This window comes from Budorcas taxicolor, chromosome 7 (assembly GCF_023091745.1).
Source record: "Budorcas taxicolor isolate Tak-1 chromosome 7, Takin1.1, whole genome shotgun sequence".
NCBI classification, from domain to species: Eukaryota; Metazoa; Chordata; class Mammalia; order Artiodactyla; family Bovidae; genus Budorcas; species Budorcas taxicolor.
This window is the reverse complement of record NC_068916.1, coordinates 40246813-40262766: the sequence shown is the minus strand read 5'-3', so window position 1 is coordinate 40262766 and position 15954 is coordinate 40246813. Positions and strand designations below refer to the sequence as shown.

Here is a 15954-nt window from a genome sequence, read left to right as displayed (position 1 = left end):
TTGGTTTTGTTTTTTTTAGGGGAGGAGGATAACACTGAATAAAGGGGGGGGATTGCTTTTAAGTGTATTACTTGCATTAAAAAACAAAAAGAATAAATGGGCAGGGGAGGACACAAATGCAAGAAAGGTAGCTACAAAAGTGGATAAAAGGCCACTCATGGGGGTGGCGGTAGGAGCAAGAGCCAGGTTCCAGACTAAATTTAACTTAGTACAGGGCCGGACAAACCTGTGCTCCGGGAACCCGACACTGTGGTCGGGCGCCAGACCCTCGGGCTGTGCTGGGTCGGCCTCGGGCAGCAACTGGGAGTGGCGCCCAGGTGGGCGTGTGCTTCCACCTGTCCCGGCCCGTTTCTCACGGCTGAGGGAGTCAGGCTTGGACAGCGTAGGCTAGCATTAGAGCTGAGATAAGAGAGAGACGGAGAGAGGGCCGCGAGACCTCCGAGGCTGCTGGCCAAGGCAGGGTATTGAGGGGGCTCAGAGCGGGAATGCAAGGCACTGGCCCGCGCTTAGATCCCCTGGACCTGTGCTACTCCGCCAGTTGACAAGACGCACCCTCCTCTAGCGTTTCTCAGCCGGGAGCACTCAGCTCTAGTCTCTGCCAGCCGGCGTCAGCCCCGCCTTTCCTCTTTCAGCGGCCGCTCGGACTCCCGCCCCGGCCGCGCACTGTCGGGTCCGGCAACTTCCCCAGCGCCGCCCGACTTCGGTGAGCTGGGGGCGCGCATGGCGGCAGTAGGGCCGCGGACTGGCCCAGGCGCCGGGGCCGAGGCGCTGGCGCTGGCAGCAGAGCTGCAAGGAGAGGCGACCTGCTCCATCTGCCTGGAGCTCTTCCGCGAGCCAGTGTCCGTCGAGTGCGGCCACAGCTTCTGCCGCGCCTGCATCGCACGCTGCTGGGAGCGCCCGGGAACGAGGGCCACCGCCGTGTCCCACACGCTGTCCTTCTCGCTGCCCTGCCCGCAGTGTCGCGAGCCCGCGCGCCCCAGCCAGCTGCGGCCCAACCGGCAGCTGGCCGCGGTGGCCACACTGCTGCGGCGTTTCAGCCTGCCGGCCGGAGCGCCAGGAGAACGCGGGCCTCCGGAGGCTGTGGCGGCCGGGTGCGCGCAGCACGGCGAACCGCTCAAGCTCTACTGCCAGGACGATGGACGGGCCATTTGCGTGGTGTGCGACCGCGCCCGCGAGCACCGCGCTCACGCCGTGTTGCCGCTGGACGAGGCGGTTCAGGAGGCTAAGGTGAGTGTCGTCCCCACCCATGAAGGTTCTCGGGACCTCCAGTCCCGGTTCTAGTATTCCCGCGCACGAAGGAAGGCCCAGGTGAGCCCCTGCTTTTTTTGTCCTATCCCATGCTGCCTGGCATTAGCTTCGGGACTCAACGCAGCTCTCCCTCTGTCACCAGCCTCCCACGCCCTTATCATTTCCTTTGGGGCCCATACTGGACGCACTGCATGATACCCCACAGATACGGCGATTTTCTGTCGGCCCCCGGCTTCTCCTAGTGCCTCCTTCACACCCCCACATCTGCTACCCCTACTATCAACCCTTACCACGGGCATAGCTCTGTTCAGTGTTCTCTCATCTCTTGTGGTCAAGTGAGACGACCTTCCCAGGAGGTTGGGCTAAGGGGGTGAGTGGATCCAGAGTTGAGTAGAGGGCCAAGAGCCGGCTGGGATTCTCCGTGCCTGCCGCCTCCCTTTCCTGCCACCTTGCTGGGGTGTGCACTAGGAGGCCTGCGGCACAGTCCCCGGTCTTTCTTTGCTCTGACTCTGCTCCAGCCCTCCTACCCAGAGGGCTTTCTGATGCTGGTGAGGAGAGCAGAAAAGAGGACTAGGCAGACTGGGCAGCTGGAGTGCTTGGATTTCAGCCTAGATTGTGCACAGATGATCCTGAAGACCGGAGACCCTGAGGTCTTTGGAATCAGCTTGCAGTTGCCCTGTACCCTTAAGTGCGGCCTGTGTAGGCTGCATCCGTCCCAACTTCCAGAGGTGGCTTCAATCCTGCCTCCTCCGCCTCAGTGAACAGGGCCTTCACTTTCTTCTGGGTGGTTTCAGGAAGGCCCATGTGGGGGTTTCCAGAATCTTCTCCCCGCAATGTCTTCCTTCTCACCCTCCTGCAGGAGCTTCTGGAGTCCAGGCTGAAGGTCTTGAAGAAGGATTTGGAGGACTATGAGGCCTTTCGTTCCACAGAAGAGAAGGAGAGCAAGGAGCTCCTGGTGAGAATGGCAACCCCCAGGTTGGCTCCCCCTCCCCCAACCCCATGCCCCAGGCCGACAACAGAGGGCCACCTACCACTCTGGATTTGAAGTGTGTTCCTGTGGAACAGAGGTGGATTTTAGAAATATCAGTTCAGTTCAGTCGCTCAGTCATGTCTGACTCTTTACGACCCCATGGACTGCAGCACACCAGGCCACCCTGTGCATCACCGACTCCCGGAGTTTACCCTAACTCATCTCTGGTGAGTCGGTGATGCCATCCAACCGTCTCATCCTCTGTCGTCCCCTTCTCCTCCTGCCCTCAATCTTTCCCAGCATCAGGGGCTTTTCAAATGAGTCAGCGCTTCACATCAGGTGGCCAAAGTATCGGAGTTTCAGCTTCAACATCAGTCCATCCAATGAACACTCAGGACTGATCTCCTTTAGGATGGACTGGTTGGATCTCCTTGCAGTCCAAGGGACTCTCAAGAGTCTTCTCCAACACCACAGTTCAAAAGCATCAATTCTTCAGTGCTCAGCTTTCTTTATAGTCCAACTCTCACATCCATACACGACTACTGGAAAAACCATAGCCTTGACTAGATAGACCTTTGTTGACAAAGTAATGTCTCTGCTTTTTAATATGCTGTCTAGGTTGGTCATAACTTTTCTTCCAGGAAGTAAGCATCTTTTAATTTCATGGCTGCAATCACCATCTGCAGTGATTTTGGAGCCCCCAAAAATAAAGTCAGCCACTGTTTCCACTGTTTCCCCATCTATTTTCCATGAAGTGATGGGACTGGATGCCATGATCTTAGTTTTCTGAATGTTGAGCTTTAAACCAACTTTTTCACTCTCCTCTTTCACTTTCATCAAAAGGCTCTTTAGTTCTTCTTCACTTTCTGCCACAAGGGTGGTGTCATCTGCATATCTGAGGTTATCCATATTTCTCCCTGCAATCTTGATTCCAGCTTGGGTTTCTTCCAGTCCAGTGTTTCTTATGATTTACTCTGCAAATAAGTTAAATAAGCAGGGTGACAATATACAGCCTCGACGTACTCCTTTTCCTATTTGGAAGCAGTCTGTTGTTCCATGTCCAGTTCTAACTGTTGCTCCCTGACCTGTGTACAGATTTCTCAAGAGGTAGGTCAGGTGGTCTGGTATTCCCATCTCTTTAAGAATTTTCCACATTTTGTTGTGATCCACTCAGTCGAAGGCTTTGGCCTAGTTAATAAAGGAGAAACAGATGTTTTTCTAGAACTCTCTTGCTTTTTCCATGATCCAACAGATGTTGGCAATTCAATCTCTGGTTTCTCTGCCTTTTCTAAAACCAGCTTGAACATCGGGAAGTTCACAGTTCATGTATTGTTCAAGCCTGGCTTGGAGAATTTTGAGCATTACTTTACTAGTGTGTGAGATGAATGCAATTTTGCAGTAGTTTGAGCATTCTTTGGCATTGCCTTTCTTTGGGATTGGAATGAAAACTGACTTTTCCAGTCCTGTGGCCACTGCTGATTTTTCCAAATGTGCTGGCATATTGAGTACAGCACCTTCACAGCATCATCTTTTAGTATATGAAATATCTCAACTGGAATTCTATCACCTCTACTAGCTTTGTTTGTAGTGATGCTTTCTAAGGCCCGCTTGACTTCATATTCCAGGATGTCTGGCTCTAGGTGAGTGATCACACCATCGTGATTATCTGGGTCATGAAGATCTTTTTTGTACAGTTCTTCTGTGTATTCTTGCCACCTGTTCTCAATATTGTCTGCTTCTCTTAGGTCCATACCATTTCTGTCCTTTGTTGTGCCCATCTTTGGATGAAATGTTCCCTTGGTATCTCTAAGTTCTTGAAGAGATCTCTAGTCTTTCCCATTCTATTGTTTTCCTCTATTTCTTTGCACTGATCACCTAGGAAGGCTTTCTTATCTCTCCTTGCTATTCTTTGAAACTCTGCATTCAGATGGGTATATCTTTCCTTTTCTCCTTTGCTGTTTGCTTCTCTTCTTTTCACAGATATTTCTAAGGCCTCCTGAGACAGCCATTTTGCTTTTTTGCATTTCTCTTCTTGGAAATATAATGGTATGCATATCATATAGTGTGACCATATAATTTATTATGTAACCAGAGCTTTTGAGAGTAAAAGGGGCAGCTAAAATATTTTCAAACATCTGGCTTAAACTGGAACTGTCCCAGTGAATCAGGAAGTATAGCCCCCCTAATATGACATAACACCTCAGTTAGGGTCTGTGGAGCATCTTGTAATTGAATACATTAACATTCCTGTAGAGAAACATATGAACGGAAAATAAGTAGCCTTCTGTCAGTCTTAGGGTAAATTTTACCACCAAAGGAGTTATGAAAGAAACTTTTTTTCATTTTTAAATTTTAGATTTTGAAATTGAGGCTAGGAGAGAGGGGGTTGGGGGTGGAGGAGGGGATGGCAGAGCTGTTCCCCACCCAGTAGAGGGCAGAAGGTTTGGGGACTTGGGTTTTCAGCAGCTGACTGTGCCAGCACCCCGGTGCCCAGAGCTTGGGGTGGTATTTTGTCTTCCTTGAAGTGAAACAGGAAAATGAAATGGGGTTCATTTTGTTTAAGGTGGGAAAATGTGGGTCACTATTATTTTCTATCTCGAAAATTCAGTTCCTGCTTGTTAGCGCAGGACTGTCTAGTTGTGAAGTTGGAAAATGGAGGGAGAGGAATCTGAGGACCCCTCTATCTTTAAAGGGAGGAGAGGTGGGGTGAAGGGAGGCATGTGTACAGATGCCCCAGTGTTCTTTCCTGATCCTGAACTGCATTGGGTACACTTGCATCCCGTGCACTCCTCAGGCCTTCTCTTCTGAACATTCACTTCCCTCCATAAGCAAGAACTCACCCCTCCACACCTCCACCCTCTCTGCTGGAAAAAGGAATAAACGTGTGGCTCTTTGGCCATTGCTGTACATCTATGACCAGAGGGCCTTCTCCAGCTTGGGCAGCTTCATGGTCTCTGATCCTACATCCCATGGCCTTGCTTAGCACTTTCTACTTTGTCCTACACCCACCCAGCCAACCCCTCTCTGGCCCATACATTCTTTATAACTGCAAAATACCTGCTTAATGAAACAATTATTGCTGTCTTGAGAACAGAGAAAGAACATTTTTATTTGAAAATGCTCTTACTATTTAGAGAAGTGGTTCTCAACTGGTGGCAATTTTGGGCCCCAGGGAACATTTGGCAATGCCTGGAGATATTTTTGGTTGTCAACACTGGGACAGAGGTGCCACTGGTGTTTACTGGTAGAGGCCAGGGTACTGCTTAAACATCCTGCAAAGCATAGGACAAAGCCCTCCACAACAAATAATTATCTAGCCTCAAATGTCAATAGCGCCCAGGCTGGAAACCCTGATTTAGAGTATTTTGGCAAATACTGTTACACTTGTGTTCTTTCCACTTGTGTTACTGTGTAAGAAGCTTGGACTTTGAGGTCAGACTCCCTGGATTAGAATCCTGACTTCCTGCTTCCTGGTAATTCACCTCTCTATCTTCGTCTCCCCATTTGTAAATTGGGATGAGAGTATATCCATGCCATTGGGTGACTGTCACCACTGAGGGAGCTGATACCTCTAAAGTGCCCCGTGTTGCTGCTGCCTGTTTGCTCAACATCCTGAAGACTAGGCAGCAGTGACCTGAACCCCGGGTCACCTGACTTCAGAACTCACTTACAGTCTGCTCTTCTAGCTACTCTTTCCTCCCATAACATTTTCAGGGAAAAGGAATTTTGACATTTGAGCTTGTCCTGGAGGGATGGGATTCTTCTCACTGGCCACGAGAGGCCCCACTTGTGATATCACACAGAGTCCCTCCCATGTGTTTGTGTAAAGAATCAAGAGGATTGGGGTCTAAAAACAGAGGGGGAGAAAATCCCGTGAATAGTAATAATGGAAAGAATAGAATATAAAGCTTGCACACAGCATATTCTCACCTAGGTCTTGTGGATATGCTGTTACCTCTGATCACTGGCATTGATTTCACTTTCTTCTTTCTCTGCTGTTGCGTTCAGTCGCTAAGTCCCGTCCAACTCTTTTCGACCCCATGGACTGTAGCACAGCAGGCTTCCTTCACCATCTACTAGAGTCCGCCCAAACTCATGTCCATTGAGTCAGTGATGCTATATAACCATCTTATCCTCTGCCACCCCCTTCTCCTTTTGCCTTCAGTTTTCCAATGAATCGGCTCTTCACATCAGGTGGCCGAAGTATTGGAATTTCAGTTTGAGTATCAGTCCTTCCAATGAATATTCCGGATTAATTTATTTTAGGATTGACAAGTTTTATCTCCTTGCAGTCCAAGGAACTCAAGAATCTTCTCCATCACCACAATTCAAAAGCATCAATTCTTCAGTGCTTAGCCTTCTTTATGTTTCAACTCTCACATCCATACATGACTACTGGAAAAACCATAGCTTTGACTAAACGGCTATCACTTTGTCAGCAAAGTGATGTCTCTGCTTTTTACTACACTGTCTAGGTTTGTCATAGCTTTCTTTCCAAGGAGCAAGTGTCTTTTGATTTTATGGCTGGAGTTACCATCTGCAGTGAACTTGGAGCCCAAGAAAATAAAATCTGATTTCCACTTTTTACCTCTCTATTTGCCATGAAGTGATGGGACCGGATGTCATGATCTTCGTTTTTTGAATGTTGAGTTACAAGCCAGCTTTTTCACTCTCCTCTCTCACCCTCATCAAGAGGCTCTTTAGATCATCTTCATTTTCTGTCATTAGAGTGGTATCAACTGCATGTCTGAATTTGATATTTCTCTCAGCAGTCTTGATTTTAGCTTGTGATTCATCCAGCCCAGTGTTTCGGCTGATGTACTCTGCATAGCAGTTAAATAAGCAGGATGACAATATACAGCCTTGATGTACTCCTTTCCCAATTTGGAACCAGTCCATTGTTCCACGTACGGTTCTAACTGTTGATTCTTGACCTGCATATGGATTTCTCATGTGGCAGGAAAGGTGGTCTGGTATTCCCATCTCTTTAAAAATTTTCCAGAGTTTGTTGTGATCCACACAATATTCAGCCTGGCAGCAACAGAAGCAATGTGGAGGCCTGATACAGCATCATCCTTGAAGGAAACCAGTTACTTGGTAGCAGATGGGTTGCCTTGGACCTCTTCCACCCTGGAAGGGACAGTATTTTTTCTTGGCTGAAACTGACACATATTCTGAGTAAGAACTGTCTTTGCTGCCTGTGGAGCCTTAGTCAGCACTACTAAGGGCTTATAAACTGATTCATCAACATGATTTATGATCCTAAAGTGACTTGGGTGTCTGATTAGAGAGGGAATTTAAATATCAGAAGTGCTTTGAGGGACTTTCCTGGCAGGTCCGGTGTTTAGAATTCCATGCTACAACTGCAAGGGCATGGGTTCAATCCTTACTTAGGGGACTAAGATCCCACATGCCATGTGGCCAAAAACACACACACACACAAAAAACAAAAAGCTGTGAAAGTGGAGTTATTTAAAATTTACTTCCAATTTTGCAATTTTGATACTCTATTAGTAGATGTTTTAACACTGAATATGCTTCTTTAAATGTGAGACCTGACACCATTTCTCCATACCTTGCTTCAGCCTTGCAGCCTAACAATGACTTAGGGTACTATGTTGGCTTGTCCGTCTGACAGCCAGTGACATTGCTGGTTCACTTTAAGTTTCTGTGACATTGTTGGTTCACTTTAAGTTTCTATGTCTTAAAACGAATTTTCACCAGCACCCCCAGCTCCACAAAGGTTTTGCTTCAAAGTCACACCTTAAATTTGCCTTGTAAATCATCTATTAAATCATTGCCAAAAATGTTGAACTGAATAGAAGTGAGAAGAGTTCGACAGCGTTATGTTTGAGATCTCACTGTGTGCTATAAAAGGTGCTTTCCAACTCTGCAACTTTAATGATTTCCAACTTTCCAACTCTAGTAACTTGAAACCATAATGTGTTTGGATTTCCACAGAATAAAGATCATAAATTTGGTCACACACACAGAAAAGTGGGTTGGCTAGTGCAAAATTGCTTTCCTTGTAGTGGCTGGCATGGTTTTATCAGACAGGTTACTAAACAAACATTGAGGAGGCCATTCCTTATAGGATGGTTTAAGATAATATTTCTCAGTTCAGTTCAGTTCGGTCGCTCTGTCGTGTCCGACTCTTTGCGACCCCATGAATCGCAGCACGCCAGGCCTCCCTGTCCATCACCAGCTCCCAGAGTTCACTCAGACTCGTGTCCATCGAGTCCATGATGCCATCCAGCCATCTCATCCTCAGTCGTCCCCTTCTTCTCCTGCCCCCAAACCCTCCCAGCATCAAAGTCTTTTCCAATGAGTCAACTCTTTGCATGAGGTGGCCAAAGTACTGGAGTTTCAGCTTTAGCATCATTCCTTCCAAAGAAATCCCAGGGTTGATCTCCTTCAGAATGGACTGGTTAATATTTCTAGGAGAGCTGAAACTGTAATTAGGTCTCGGTTTGGTGACATGAGGCTTAGCATAAGTGACTCCATTTGGAGCCTGTTGTCTTGTTTTTAACACAAAATAAATGTGTTTGGGGACCTCAGCTTAATCTTTACAGTAACTACAGAAGGCACTGATTTATCCCTTCCATTTTTCAAATGAGGAAACTGCAGCCCTGGGTGGTTCTGGAGTGACTTTGAAGTTGTCCTAGGTTGATGGGAGAGCCCAGGTCTAAAGTGACACACGGGCACAACTGTGACAGGGGAAGGGAAAGCACATGTTGAGGCTACTGCATGCTCGGAACTGTGATACTTAAACTAGAGTGTGTGCACTGTGGGTATGTATACGTGAGTCTCTGATCCCTGAACACTGAGGGAGATGGACCTTGTCCTGTGAGATGGCACAGAGGCTCCCATCCAAATGGGATGGGATCGATGACCCATCAATGACCACATCCCTTGCCTTCTTCAACTTCACTTCTCCTGAGCCAGAAGCAGATGGCAGCTGAGCAAGAGAAGGTAGGGGCGGAGTTCCAGGCTCTGCGGGCCTTCCTGGTGGAGCAGGAGGGTCGGCTCCTAGGCCGCCTGGAGGAGCTGTCCCGGGAGGTGACACAGAAGCAGAATGAGAACTTGGCCCAGCTTGGGGATGAGATTGCCCAGCTCTCCAAGCTCAGCAGTCAGATCCAGGAGACAACTTGTAAGCCTGATCTTGACTTTCTCCAGGTGAGTCTGGGTTGGCCAGGGGTGAGTCATTAATTTTAAGGCAGGAAGTTTGAATTTATCCCTCCCACTTTTCAAATGAGAAAACAGCAGCAAGAACAGAATTAGTTTAGTAGAAACACACAATCTGGAGCCAAAGGGTATTGAAGAGAAAAGCCCTGATTTTCCTGGTGTTAGCAGTCTAAAAGGATGTGATTTAAATTTTTCTTGACCATGATCCACAATAGTATATCTTACAATGCATTCTATTATATATATATGTGTGTGAAAAAAGTCTCAGAAAATAACACCTGTACTACATGTGATGCACTTTAATGTTTTCTATTCTATCATATGTCCTTCTAAAATAAATAGTCACAATCCACTAATTAAACTTCACAAGTCACAAATGGACAAATGGATCAAGAGAGGTCATTTAAGGGAGTTCCCTGGTGGTTAGGACTCATGCTTTCACACAGATCAGGGAAATAAGATCCCACAAGCCATGCAGCGCCACCCCCACAGAAAAGAATGCTTATTTAAAAGGCACTGGTCTAAGAATTTTTTTCACCTAGTTTTGTGGACATGACTCAGCAGCTAACACTTTATGTCCCTGGATATGTTCCAATGTTTCCTGGTTTATAGTCTATGGGAACTTGAATAGAATTTGTATCTTGCTGTTGTGTAAAAATTGTATAAATGTTAATTATGTTGGATTGGTTCACAGTGCTTTTCAGATCTATTATATCCTTCTACTTATCTATTCATTTTATTAATTTTTGAGAGTCTGATATTGAAACTTCAACTAAAAACCTTATCTACTTAAAAAATAATTGTGATATATAGTGGAACTGTATCTAACTTTGTTCTGTATTTTCCAAGTCTCTGGTAAATGTGTTATCATACTTTCATAATTTAAAAAATAAAAAAGAAGAAAAATAATAATATATGGGGAAAAAAAGCACTGATCTGAGTGACCAGTTGTTGCATAGGGGCTGTCAGTTGTCTTGAAAGTGTTAGTCACTCAGTGATGTCCAACTCTTTGCAATCCCATGGACTATAGCCAGCCAGGCTCTTCAGTACAGGCAAGAATACTAGAGTGGGTTGCCATTTCCTTCCCCAGGGGATCTTCCCTACCCAGGGATCGAACCCAGGTCTCTGGCATTTTAGGCAGATACTTTACCAGCCTCTAGAGAAGCCCCATCCATTTTCTTAGGCGATGTTAAAAGCAGAAGCAACGTTGAGTCCTGGCACTTGTCTCCAGTGATGATTCTGTAATGATGGGAGCAGTTGCAGAGGTGTGGGCAGGGTTGAGGGGTCTACCTTGTTGATGAGACATGCAGTGGTCTGCCATATGAGGAAGCTGTTGCCACATGGGGCCCATGCAAGCAGTGTGTGTGTGGGGTAATGCATCTCTGTATTGCTTATTCCTCTGGAAGCAGGGCAAAGAACCAGTTTTATTTTCTCAAAGATGAATGCTGATTTGGTTTTCTCTCACCTTTCCTTCCAGGAATTCAAAAACACACTAAGCAGGTGAGTGGACCTAATAATACCTGAGGCCTCTCTAAGGTGGCTCTTCTCTTCTACTGTGCTTCTTCTTGTCATTCCCCATCCTGACTTCTCACCTCCTGTTCCCCTCACCAACTTACCTGAGTACCTTCTGAGGCAAACATCTGCCTGCCTGGCCTGGTATTCGGCACAGGGTCAGGCTCTTCTTTTCACCTTTCTTTACCCAAAGGACCTCACTATGCTCTCAAGCCCAGTGGGAGTGGGACAGTGGTTGTGGGCCTTCTTCAGGGTCCTTGTCCTGCAGGTGCAGCAATGTGCCTGCCCCCAAGCCAACCACAGTCTCTTCTGAGATGAAGAATAAAGTCTGGAATGCTTCCCTCAAGACCTTTGTCTTAAAGGGGCTGCTCAAGAAGTTCAAAGGTAGGGGCCTGTGTGGGGGGCTGGGCCTTGCAGGCCTGGTGTTGGTGGTTTAGGGTTCTAAGGATGTGCCTTTCCAGAAGCTGTGTGATAAAACAGGAACTAGTGTGTCTCTCAAAGCCAGATTGGTTCGGGCAGTTAGTGGTGGCCAATTTATTTAAAACCCCCATCCCTACACCAGGACACAAAGCTTCAACTGAAGACAGATGGAGTCGAGGGTGATTAGGGGCAGAAAGAAGGATGAGGAAGGAGAGCTCAGCTCAGAATGGCTCCAGACAAAAGAGGGGGAAGTGGGAGAGGTAGTTAGACTACTGTCCCCTTTCTACCCTTGTGCTTGGCTCGGTACCTGCCTGTCACCTCTAGGTTATCAGGGGAGTGAGTGAGTCAGTGGGGCTTACAAGTCAAGAGATGGTGTCACTGTCATTGCCAGATAGAAATTTTCCATGTCATTCATGCACAACCTGCTCTGTTTCTTCTCTTCAGAGGATCTTCGGGGAGAGCTGGAGAAAGAGGAAAAAGGTACGATGGTTGTTGTGACAGTGAGTACCTGTCATTTGGCAATGTGGAGATACAGTAACTGTCTCTCTGGGCTGTGTGCATGGTTGCTTCCTTCTGCCCATCTACCTAAGCAACTCTGCCATCAGCTGTCCTTTCTCCCTTATCCTCATAATTATGATTCCTTCAGGTCACAGTGGGGCCCATAGGCCTATAAAGCTATGGGTCATTCCAGAGTAGGAGTGCCCTGCACCTTGGGGTATTTAGATCTGGAAGTGCTTGTCAGTCACCTGGACAAAACTCTCTTCCCTGTTTCTACTCCCAGACAGATGGAGACCTCTTCTGGGGACAGGGGTTGTGTGCTGGGTCAGGGGTCAGACTGAAATCAGGAAGGGAAGCAGTTATTATTCTTGCAGAGTTCTGGGGTGAGTGGGATCTAACCCCAGTGGACTGGGAAAGTGGGGAGGGGAAGGCACATATTCCTGATGCTGATGACTAAGCTAAGTCATATCTTACCTAGTAAGCGGAGTCAGACTATGTCCTCCTCTGCTCAAGACTCTGTGACAGCCCTGCCTCTCCCTCTCACTCAGTAAGGGTTGGGGTCCTTGCTCTGGTCTTCAAGGTCTCATGAAATCTAGCCTCACTGCATAGTCTTCCCCTGGTTCACTCTGTGCAGTCACACATGAACTTGCTGCTCCTGGAATGCAGCAGGAGCACGCAGCTACCTCAGGGCCTTTGCACTGCACTGGCTGTGCCAGGGCCTGGAACACCCTTCCCCCAGACAGCCACCTATCTGGCTTTCTCATCTCCTTGATGTCTGTGCTCATATGCACATTTTCGGTAAGGACTTTTCTGGCCCGTCTAGTTGAAATTACAGCCTGCTCTCCTGATCCCTTTATCATTTATTGTCTCTCCTCCTTCTCCCCATAGAAAGGAAGCTGCAGGAGGGCAGGGATATTCCTCTGTGGGATTCACAGGGCCTAGAACAGACCTGGAACATAGTAGTACTTACAGCAAGTGTGCGTATTTTAACTTTTCATTATGGAAGGTTTCAAACATACACTAAAGTAGAGAGAAGAGCATAACAAGTATTATGTACTCATCGTACACCTTCTGCTGCTGCTGCTGCTGCTGCTAAGTCGCTTCAGTCGTGTCCAGCTCTGTGCAGCTCCATAGACAGCAGCCCACCAGGCTCCCCTGTCCCTGGGATTCTCCAGGCAAGAACACTGGAGTGGGTTGCTGTTGCCTTCTCCATGCATGAAAGTGAAAAGTGAAAGTGGAGTCGCTCAGTCATGTCCGATCCTCAGCGACCCCATGGACTGCAGCCTTCCAGGCTCCTCCATCCATGGGATTTTCCAGGCAAGAGTACTGGAGTGGGGTGCCATTGCCTTCTCCATCATATACCTTCAGCAATTATCAACTCATGACTAGTATTTTTCATAAACATCCCTACCTACTTCTTGCCACTGGATTATTTTGAAGCAAATCATAGATAACTGTGATTTCATATATATCATTTCATATATATCTCAGTGTGCTGTCTCTATAGAGACATTTAAAAAAGCATAAAGAGGAAACCATCGTTATAAATAAAAAATTAATGATTCTTTCCAGTATCTAGTGTCCACAATTCCCAAATGTCTTTTTGCTATAAAATACAGTTTAATAATACATATATGTTTTAAGTAAAATTTTACATAGCATCACAAAGGTAATATCAAAGAAAACTTTATGGAAAAACTTTTCCATAAATTATGATACAAGTGTTTTAAATTGGATTTATCGATTTGAATTGAGATCCAAATCAAGCCCATAAACTGTAGTTGTGTGATTTCAACATATACTTATTTGAGGGGACAGTGGGGCGAGGGGAGCTGCATGGGAAGTCTTCTCTCTGTCTCCCCACCTCCCCTAAACCACCCATCCCCCGCAGTGGAGCTGACCTTGGACCCCGACACGGCCAACCCCCGCCTCATCCTCTCTTTGGATCTTAAGAGTGTGCGCCTTGGACAACAAGCCCAGGACCTACCCAGCCACCCGCGCCGCTTCGACACCAACACACGAGTTCTGGCTTCCTGCGGTTTCTCTTCTGGGAGGCACCACTGGGAAGTGGAAGTAGGCTGCAAGGACGGCTGGGCCTTCGGCGTGGCCCGTGAGAGCGTGCGCCGCAAGGGTCTCACGCCCTTCACCCCGGAGGAGGGCGTCTGGGCGCTGCAGCTCAACAACGGGCAGTACTGGGCGGTGACCAGCCCTGAACGGACGCCCCTCAGCTGTGGGCACCTGTCCCGTGTGCGGGTCGCCCTGGACCTGGAGGTGGGGGCTGTGTCCTTCTACGCTGCAGAGGACATGCGCCACATCTATACCTTCCGCGTCAACTTCCAAGAGCGCGTGTTCCCTCTTTTCTCTGTCTGCTCCACCGGCACCTACTTAAGAATCTGGCCTTGAGAGTCATTGCCCGGCCTCCCAGAGGGAGTAAACCAGTCAAGGGTGAACTCCTCCCAATCTGGCTGCCCATGGGAAGGGTTGTTGCCCTCCGATGGAACCTCCTGGACACTTTGGGTCTGTCTTTCTGACTGTTGCCCCAGGCTACCTTAGAGGGGTTTCTGCAGACCACAACATCAAAGACATGAGATTGGGCTACTGAGGAAAACGGCTCTAAGGTTAATTGAGCAGGGGAATATATGGCCTCGGACTCCCCCTTCTGCCTCTTGCCTGTTGTCTTGGTGACGATTTGGCATGAACTGTAAGGAGGTGGAGGTGGATGAGAGGAGCCCAGCTCCATCAGATGTGCTTCCTATCACTACCCCAATTCAGCAGGACCTCTAGTTCCATGGAATAAAACCAAGCTCTGGCTGTGCAAGGGGGCAGCTTCATCCCAGACCACTCAGCTTCATGATCCGTTCTGCTTTGCCTTCTTGTCAGCTGCCAGCTTTGCCTTCAGAACCTGGATCTGGCTAGCTTGCCAAAGTCCTCTACTCAGGGAGGAGCATGGTATTCCCAGCCCAAAGGAGAGTCTAGGCCAGAACTGGAAAGAGACCCTTGATATGTACAATAGGAATAGCCCAGGATAACAGCCTATTGGCATTGCTGTCACTCAACACAGCTTAGCCTGATGAGATTATATGTATATCCTTGGCCACAATGACAGTCCCACATTCTCACATTTGCCTAAATCCTTTCCAAGTGCCAAAGTACAGTCTCCCTTGGGTAAGGAGACCAAAGATTATGGAATTTTGAAACTCAAGGCAGCACTTATAATTTTACAGAAGCAATTAACTCCAGCCTGGAAATGTGCAGGGCACAGACATACCCCTGACAGACAGTTCCTGGAGCTTCTCAAATGTATGCCAATGGCAGAAGACCCTGGTTTCAAGGTCTGCTCAGTCTGTACCCTGGCCTGTGTTATTCCCTTGGCTAATTGTTCCCCAGCTTCTGTATGGCTGCATTTCTGGGAGGGTGGAGGTGGGCTGTTCACTGCTTAGTATGCTCCTGGAAAAGGAGATGGAAATACAGACTGTGAGCTCATTTGTATGGTGCCTTGGCCAATTCTTAACTCCCCCAGTTTGAATGCAAGAGCAGTTGTGAGCAAAGTTTCTGCCAGACTAGGTTGGCATGTGTGTTTATGTGTGTGAGGAACATGTGTATGTGTGTATATGTCTTAGATCTCAGGATTGGGGTGCAGGGCCATGTAAATTTTATAGAGGGCATTTATAAGTATGCATATAGGGTTTAGGTACGAACAGACCTAGGTCAGTATGGTCACACCCTATTATTGTTTTGTTGTTGTAAAATATTAATATTAGCCACTCCATATTTAGGTGAAGGTCAAAGGTTTCCTTCCCCCATTACCTAGCTACCTAGTTAGATGAAAGCCAGTCTCAGACCTAGTTCTGTCCTGCACATATTGTTGGCATTCAAGGATAGTGACAATTAAATAGTCTGACTTACAAGTATCTTGGAGTTTCCATGCTCTGTCCCTGAGATGCTTCAAGCACACTTTGCATACAAGGGACTGCAGGAGAGGTTTTGGTCAGGCCAGCGTGACACTGTTCTAGAGTAGACCCAGTGGACATAACACCAGACAATCAGAATCCAGTGTCCTATAGGCTGGGGACAGTATCATTTAAGAGTCCAGCCTACAGCAGCATCCCAAAGGGTAAATC

General features: G+C 47.5%; 1 protein-coding gene across 4 annotated transcripts; it reads left to right on the top strand.

The window, feature by feature from the left end:
- Window positions 1-353: 353 nt before the first annotated feature.
- On the top strand, window positions 354-15309 carry TRIM7 (tripartite motif containing 7). Of its 4 annotated transcripts, none has more exons than XM_052643272.1 (7): window positions 354-1227; window positions 2108-2203; window positions 9164-9394; window positions 10881-10903; window positions 11184-11299; window positions 11780-11815; window positions 13725-15309. In XM_052643272.1, the coding sequence occupies exons 1-7, from the start codon at window positions 721-723 to the stop codon at window positions 14234-14236; spliced, it is 1521 nt and encodes a 506-aa protein (XP_052499232.1). In that variant the 5' UTR covers window positions 354-720; the 3' UTR covers window positions 14237-15309. The 4 variants fall into 4 exon arrangements, with proteins under 4 accessions (XP_052499232.1, XP_052499231.1, XP_052499234.1 ...); XM_052643271.1 differs by having other exon boundaries at window positions 11109-11299; XM_052643274.1 differs by lacking the exon at window positions 9164-9394.
- Window positions 15310-15954: the final 645 nt, after the last annotated feature.

What these genes read in the sequence shown, in the direction of transcription:
- TRIM7 (XM_052643271.1), top strand. Translation starts at nt 721, where the DNA reads ATGGCGGCAGTAGGGCCGCGGACTGGCCCAGGCGCCGGGGCCGAGGCG. An exon ending in AGGAGAGCAAGGAGCTCCTG is followed by an intron (nt 2,204 to 9,163) that starts GTGAGAATGGCA and finishes CTCCTGAGCCAG; the next exon opens with AAGCAGATGGCAGCTGAGCA. An exon ending in CTGATCTTGACTTTCTCCAG is followed by an intron (nt 9,395 to 10,880) that starts GTGAGTCTGGGT and finishes CTTTCCTTCCAG; the next exon opens with GAATTCAAAAACACACTAAG.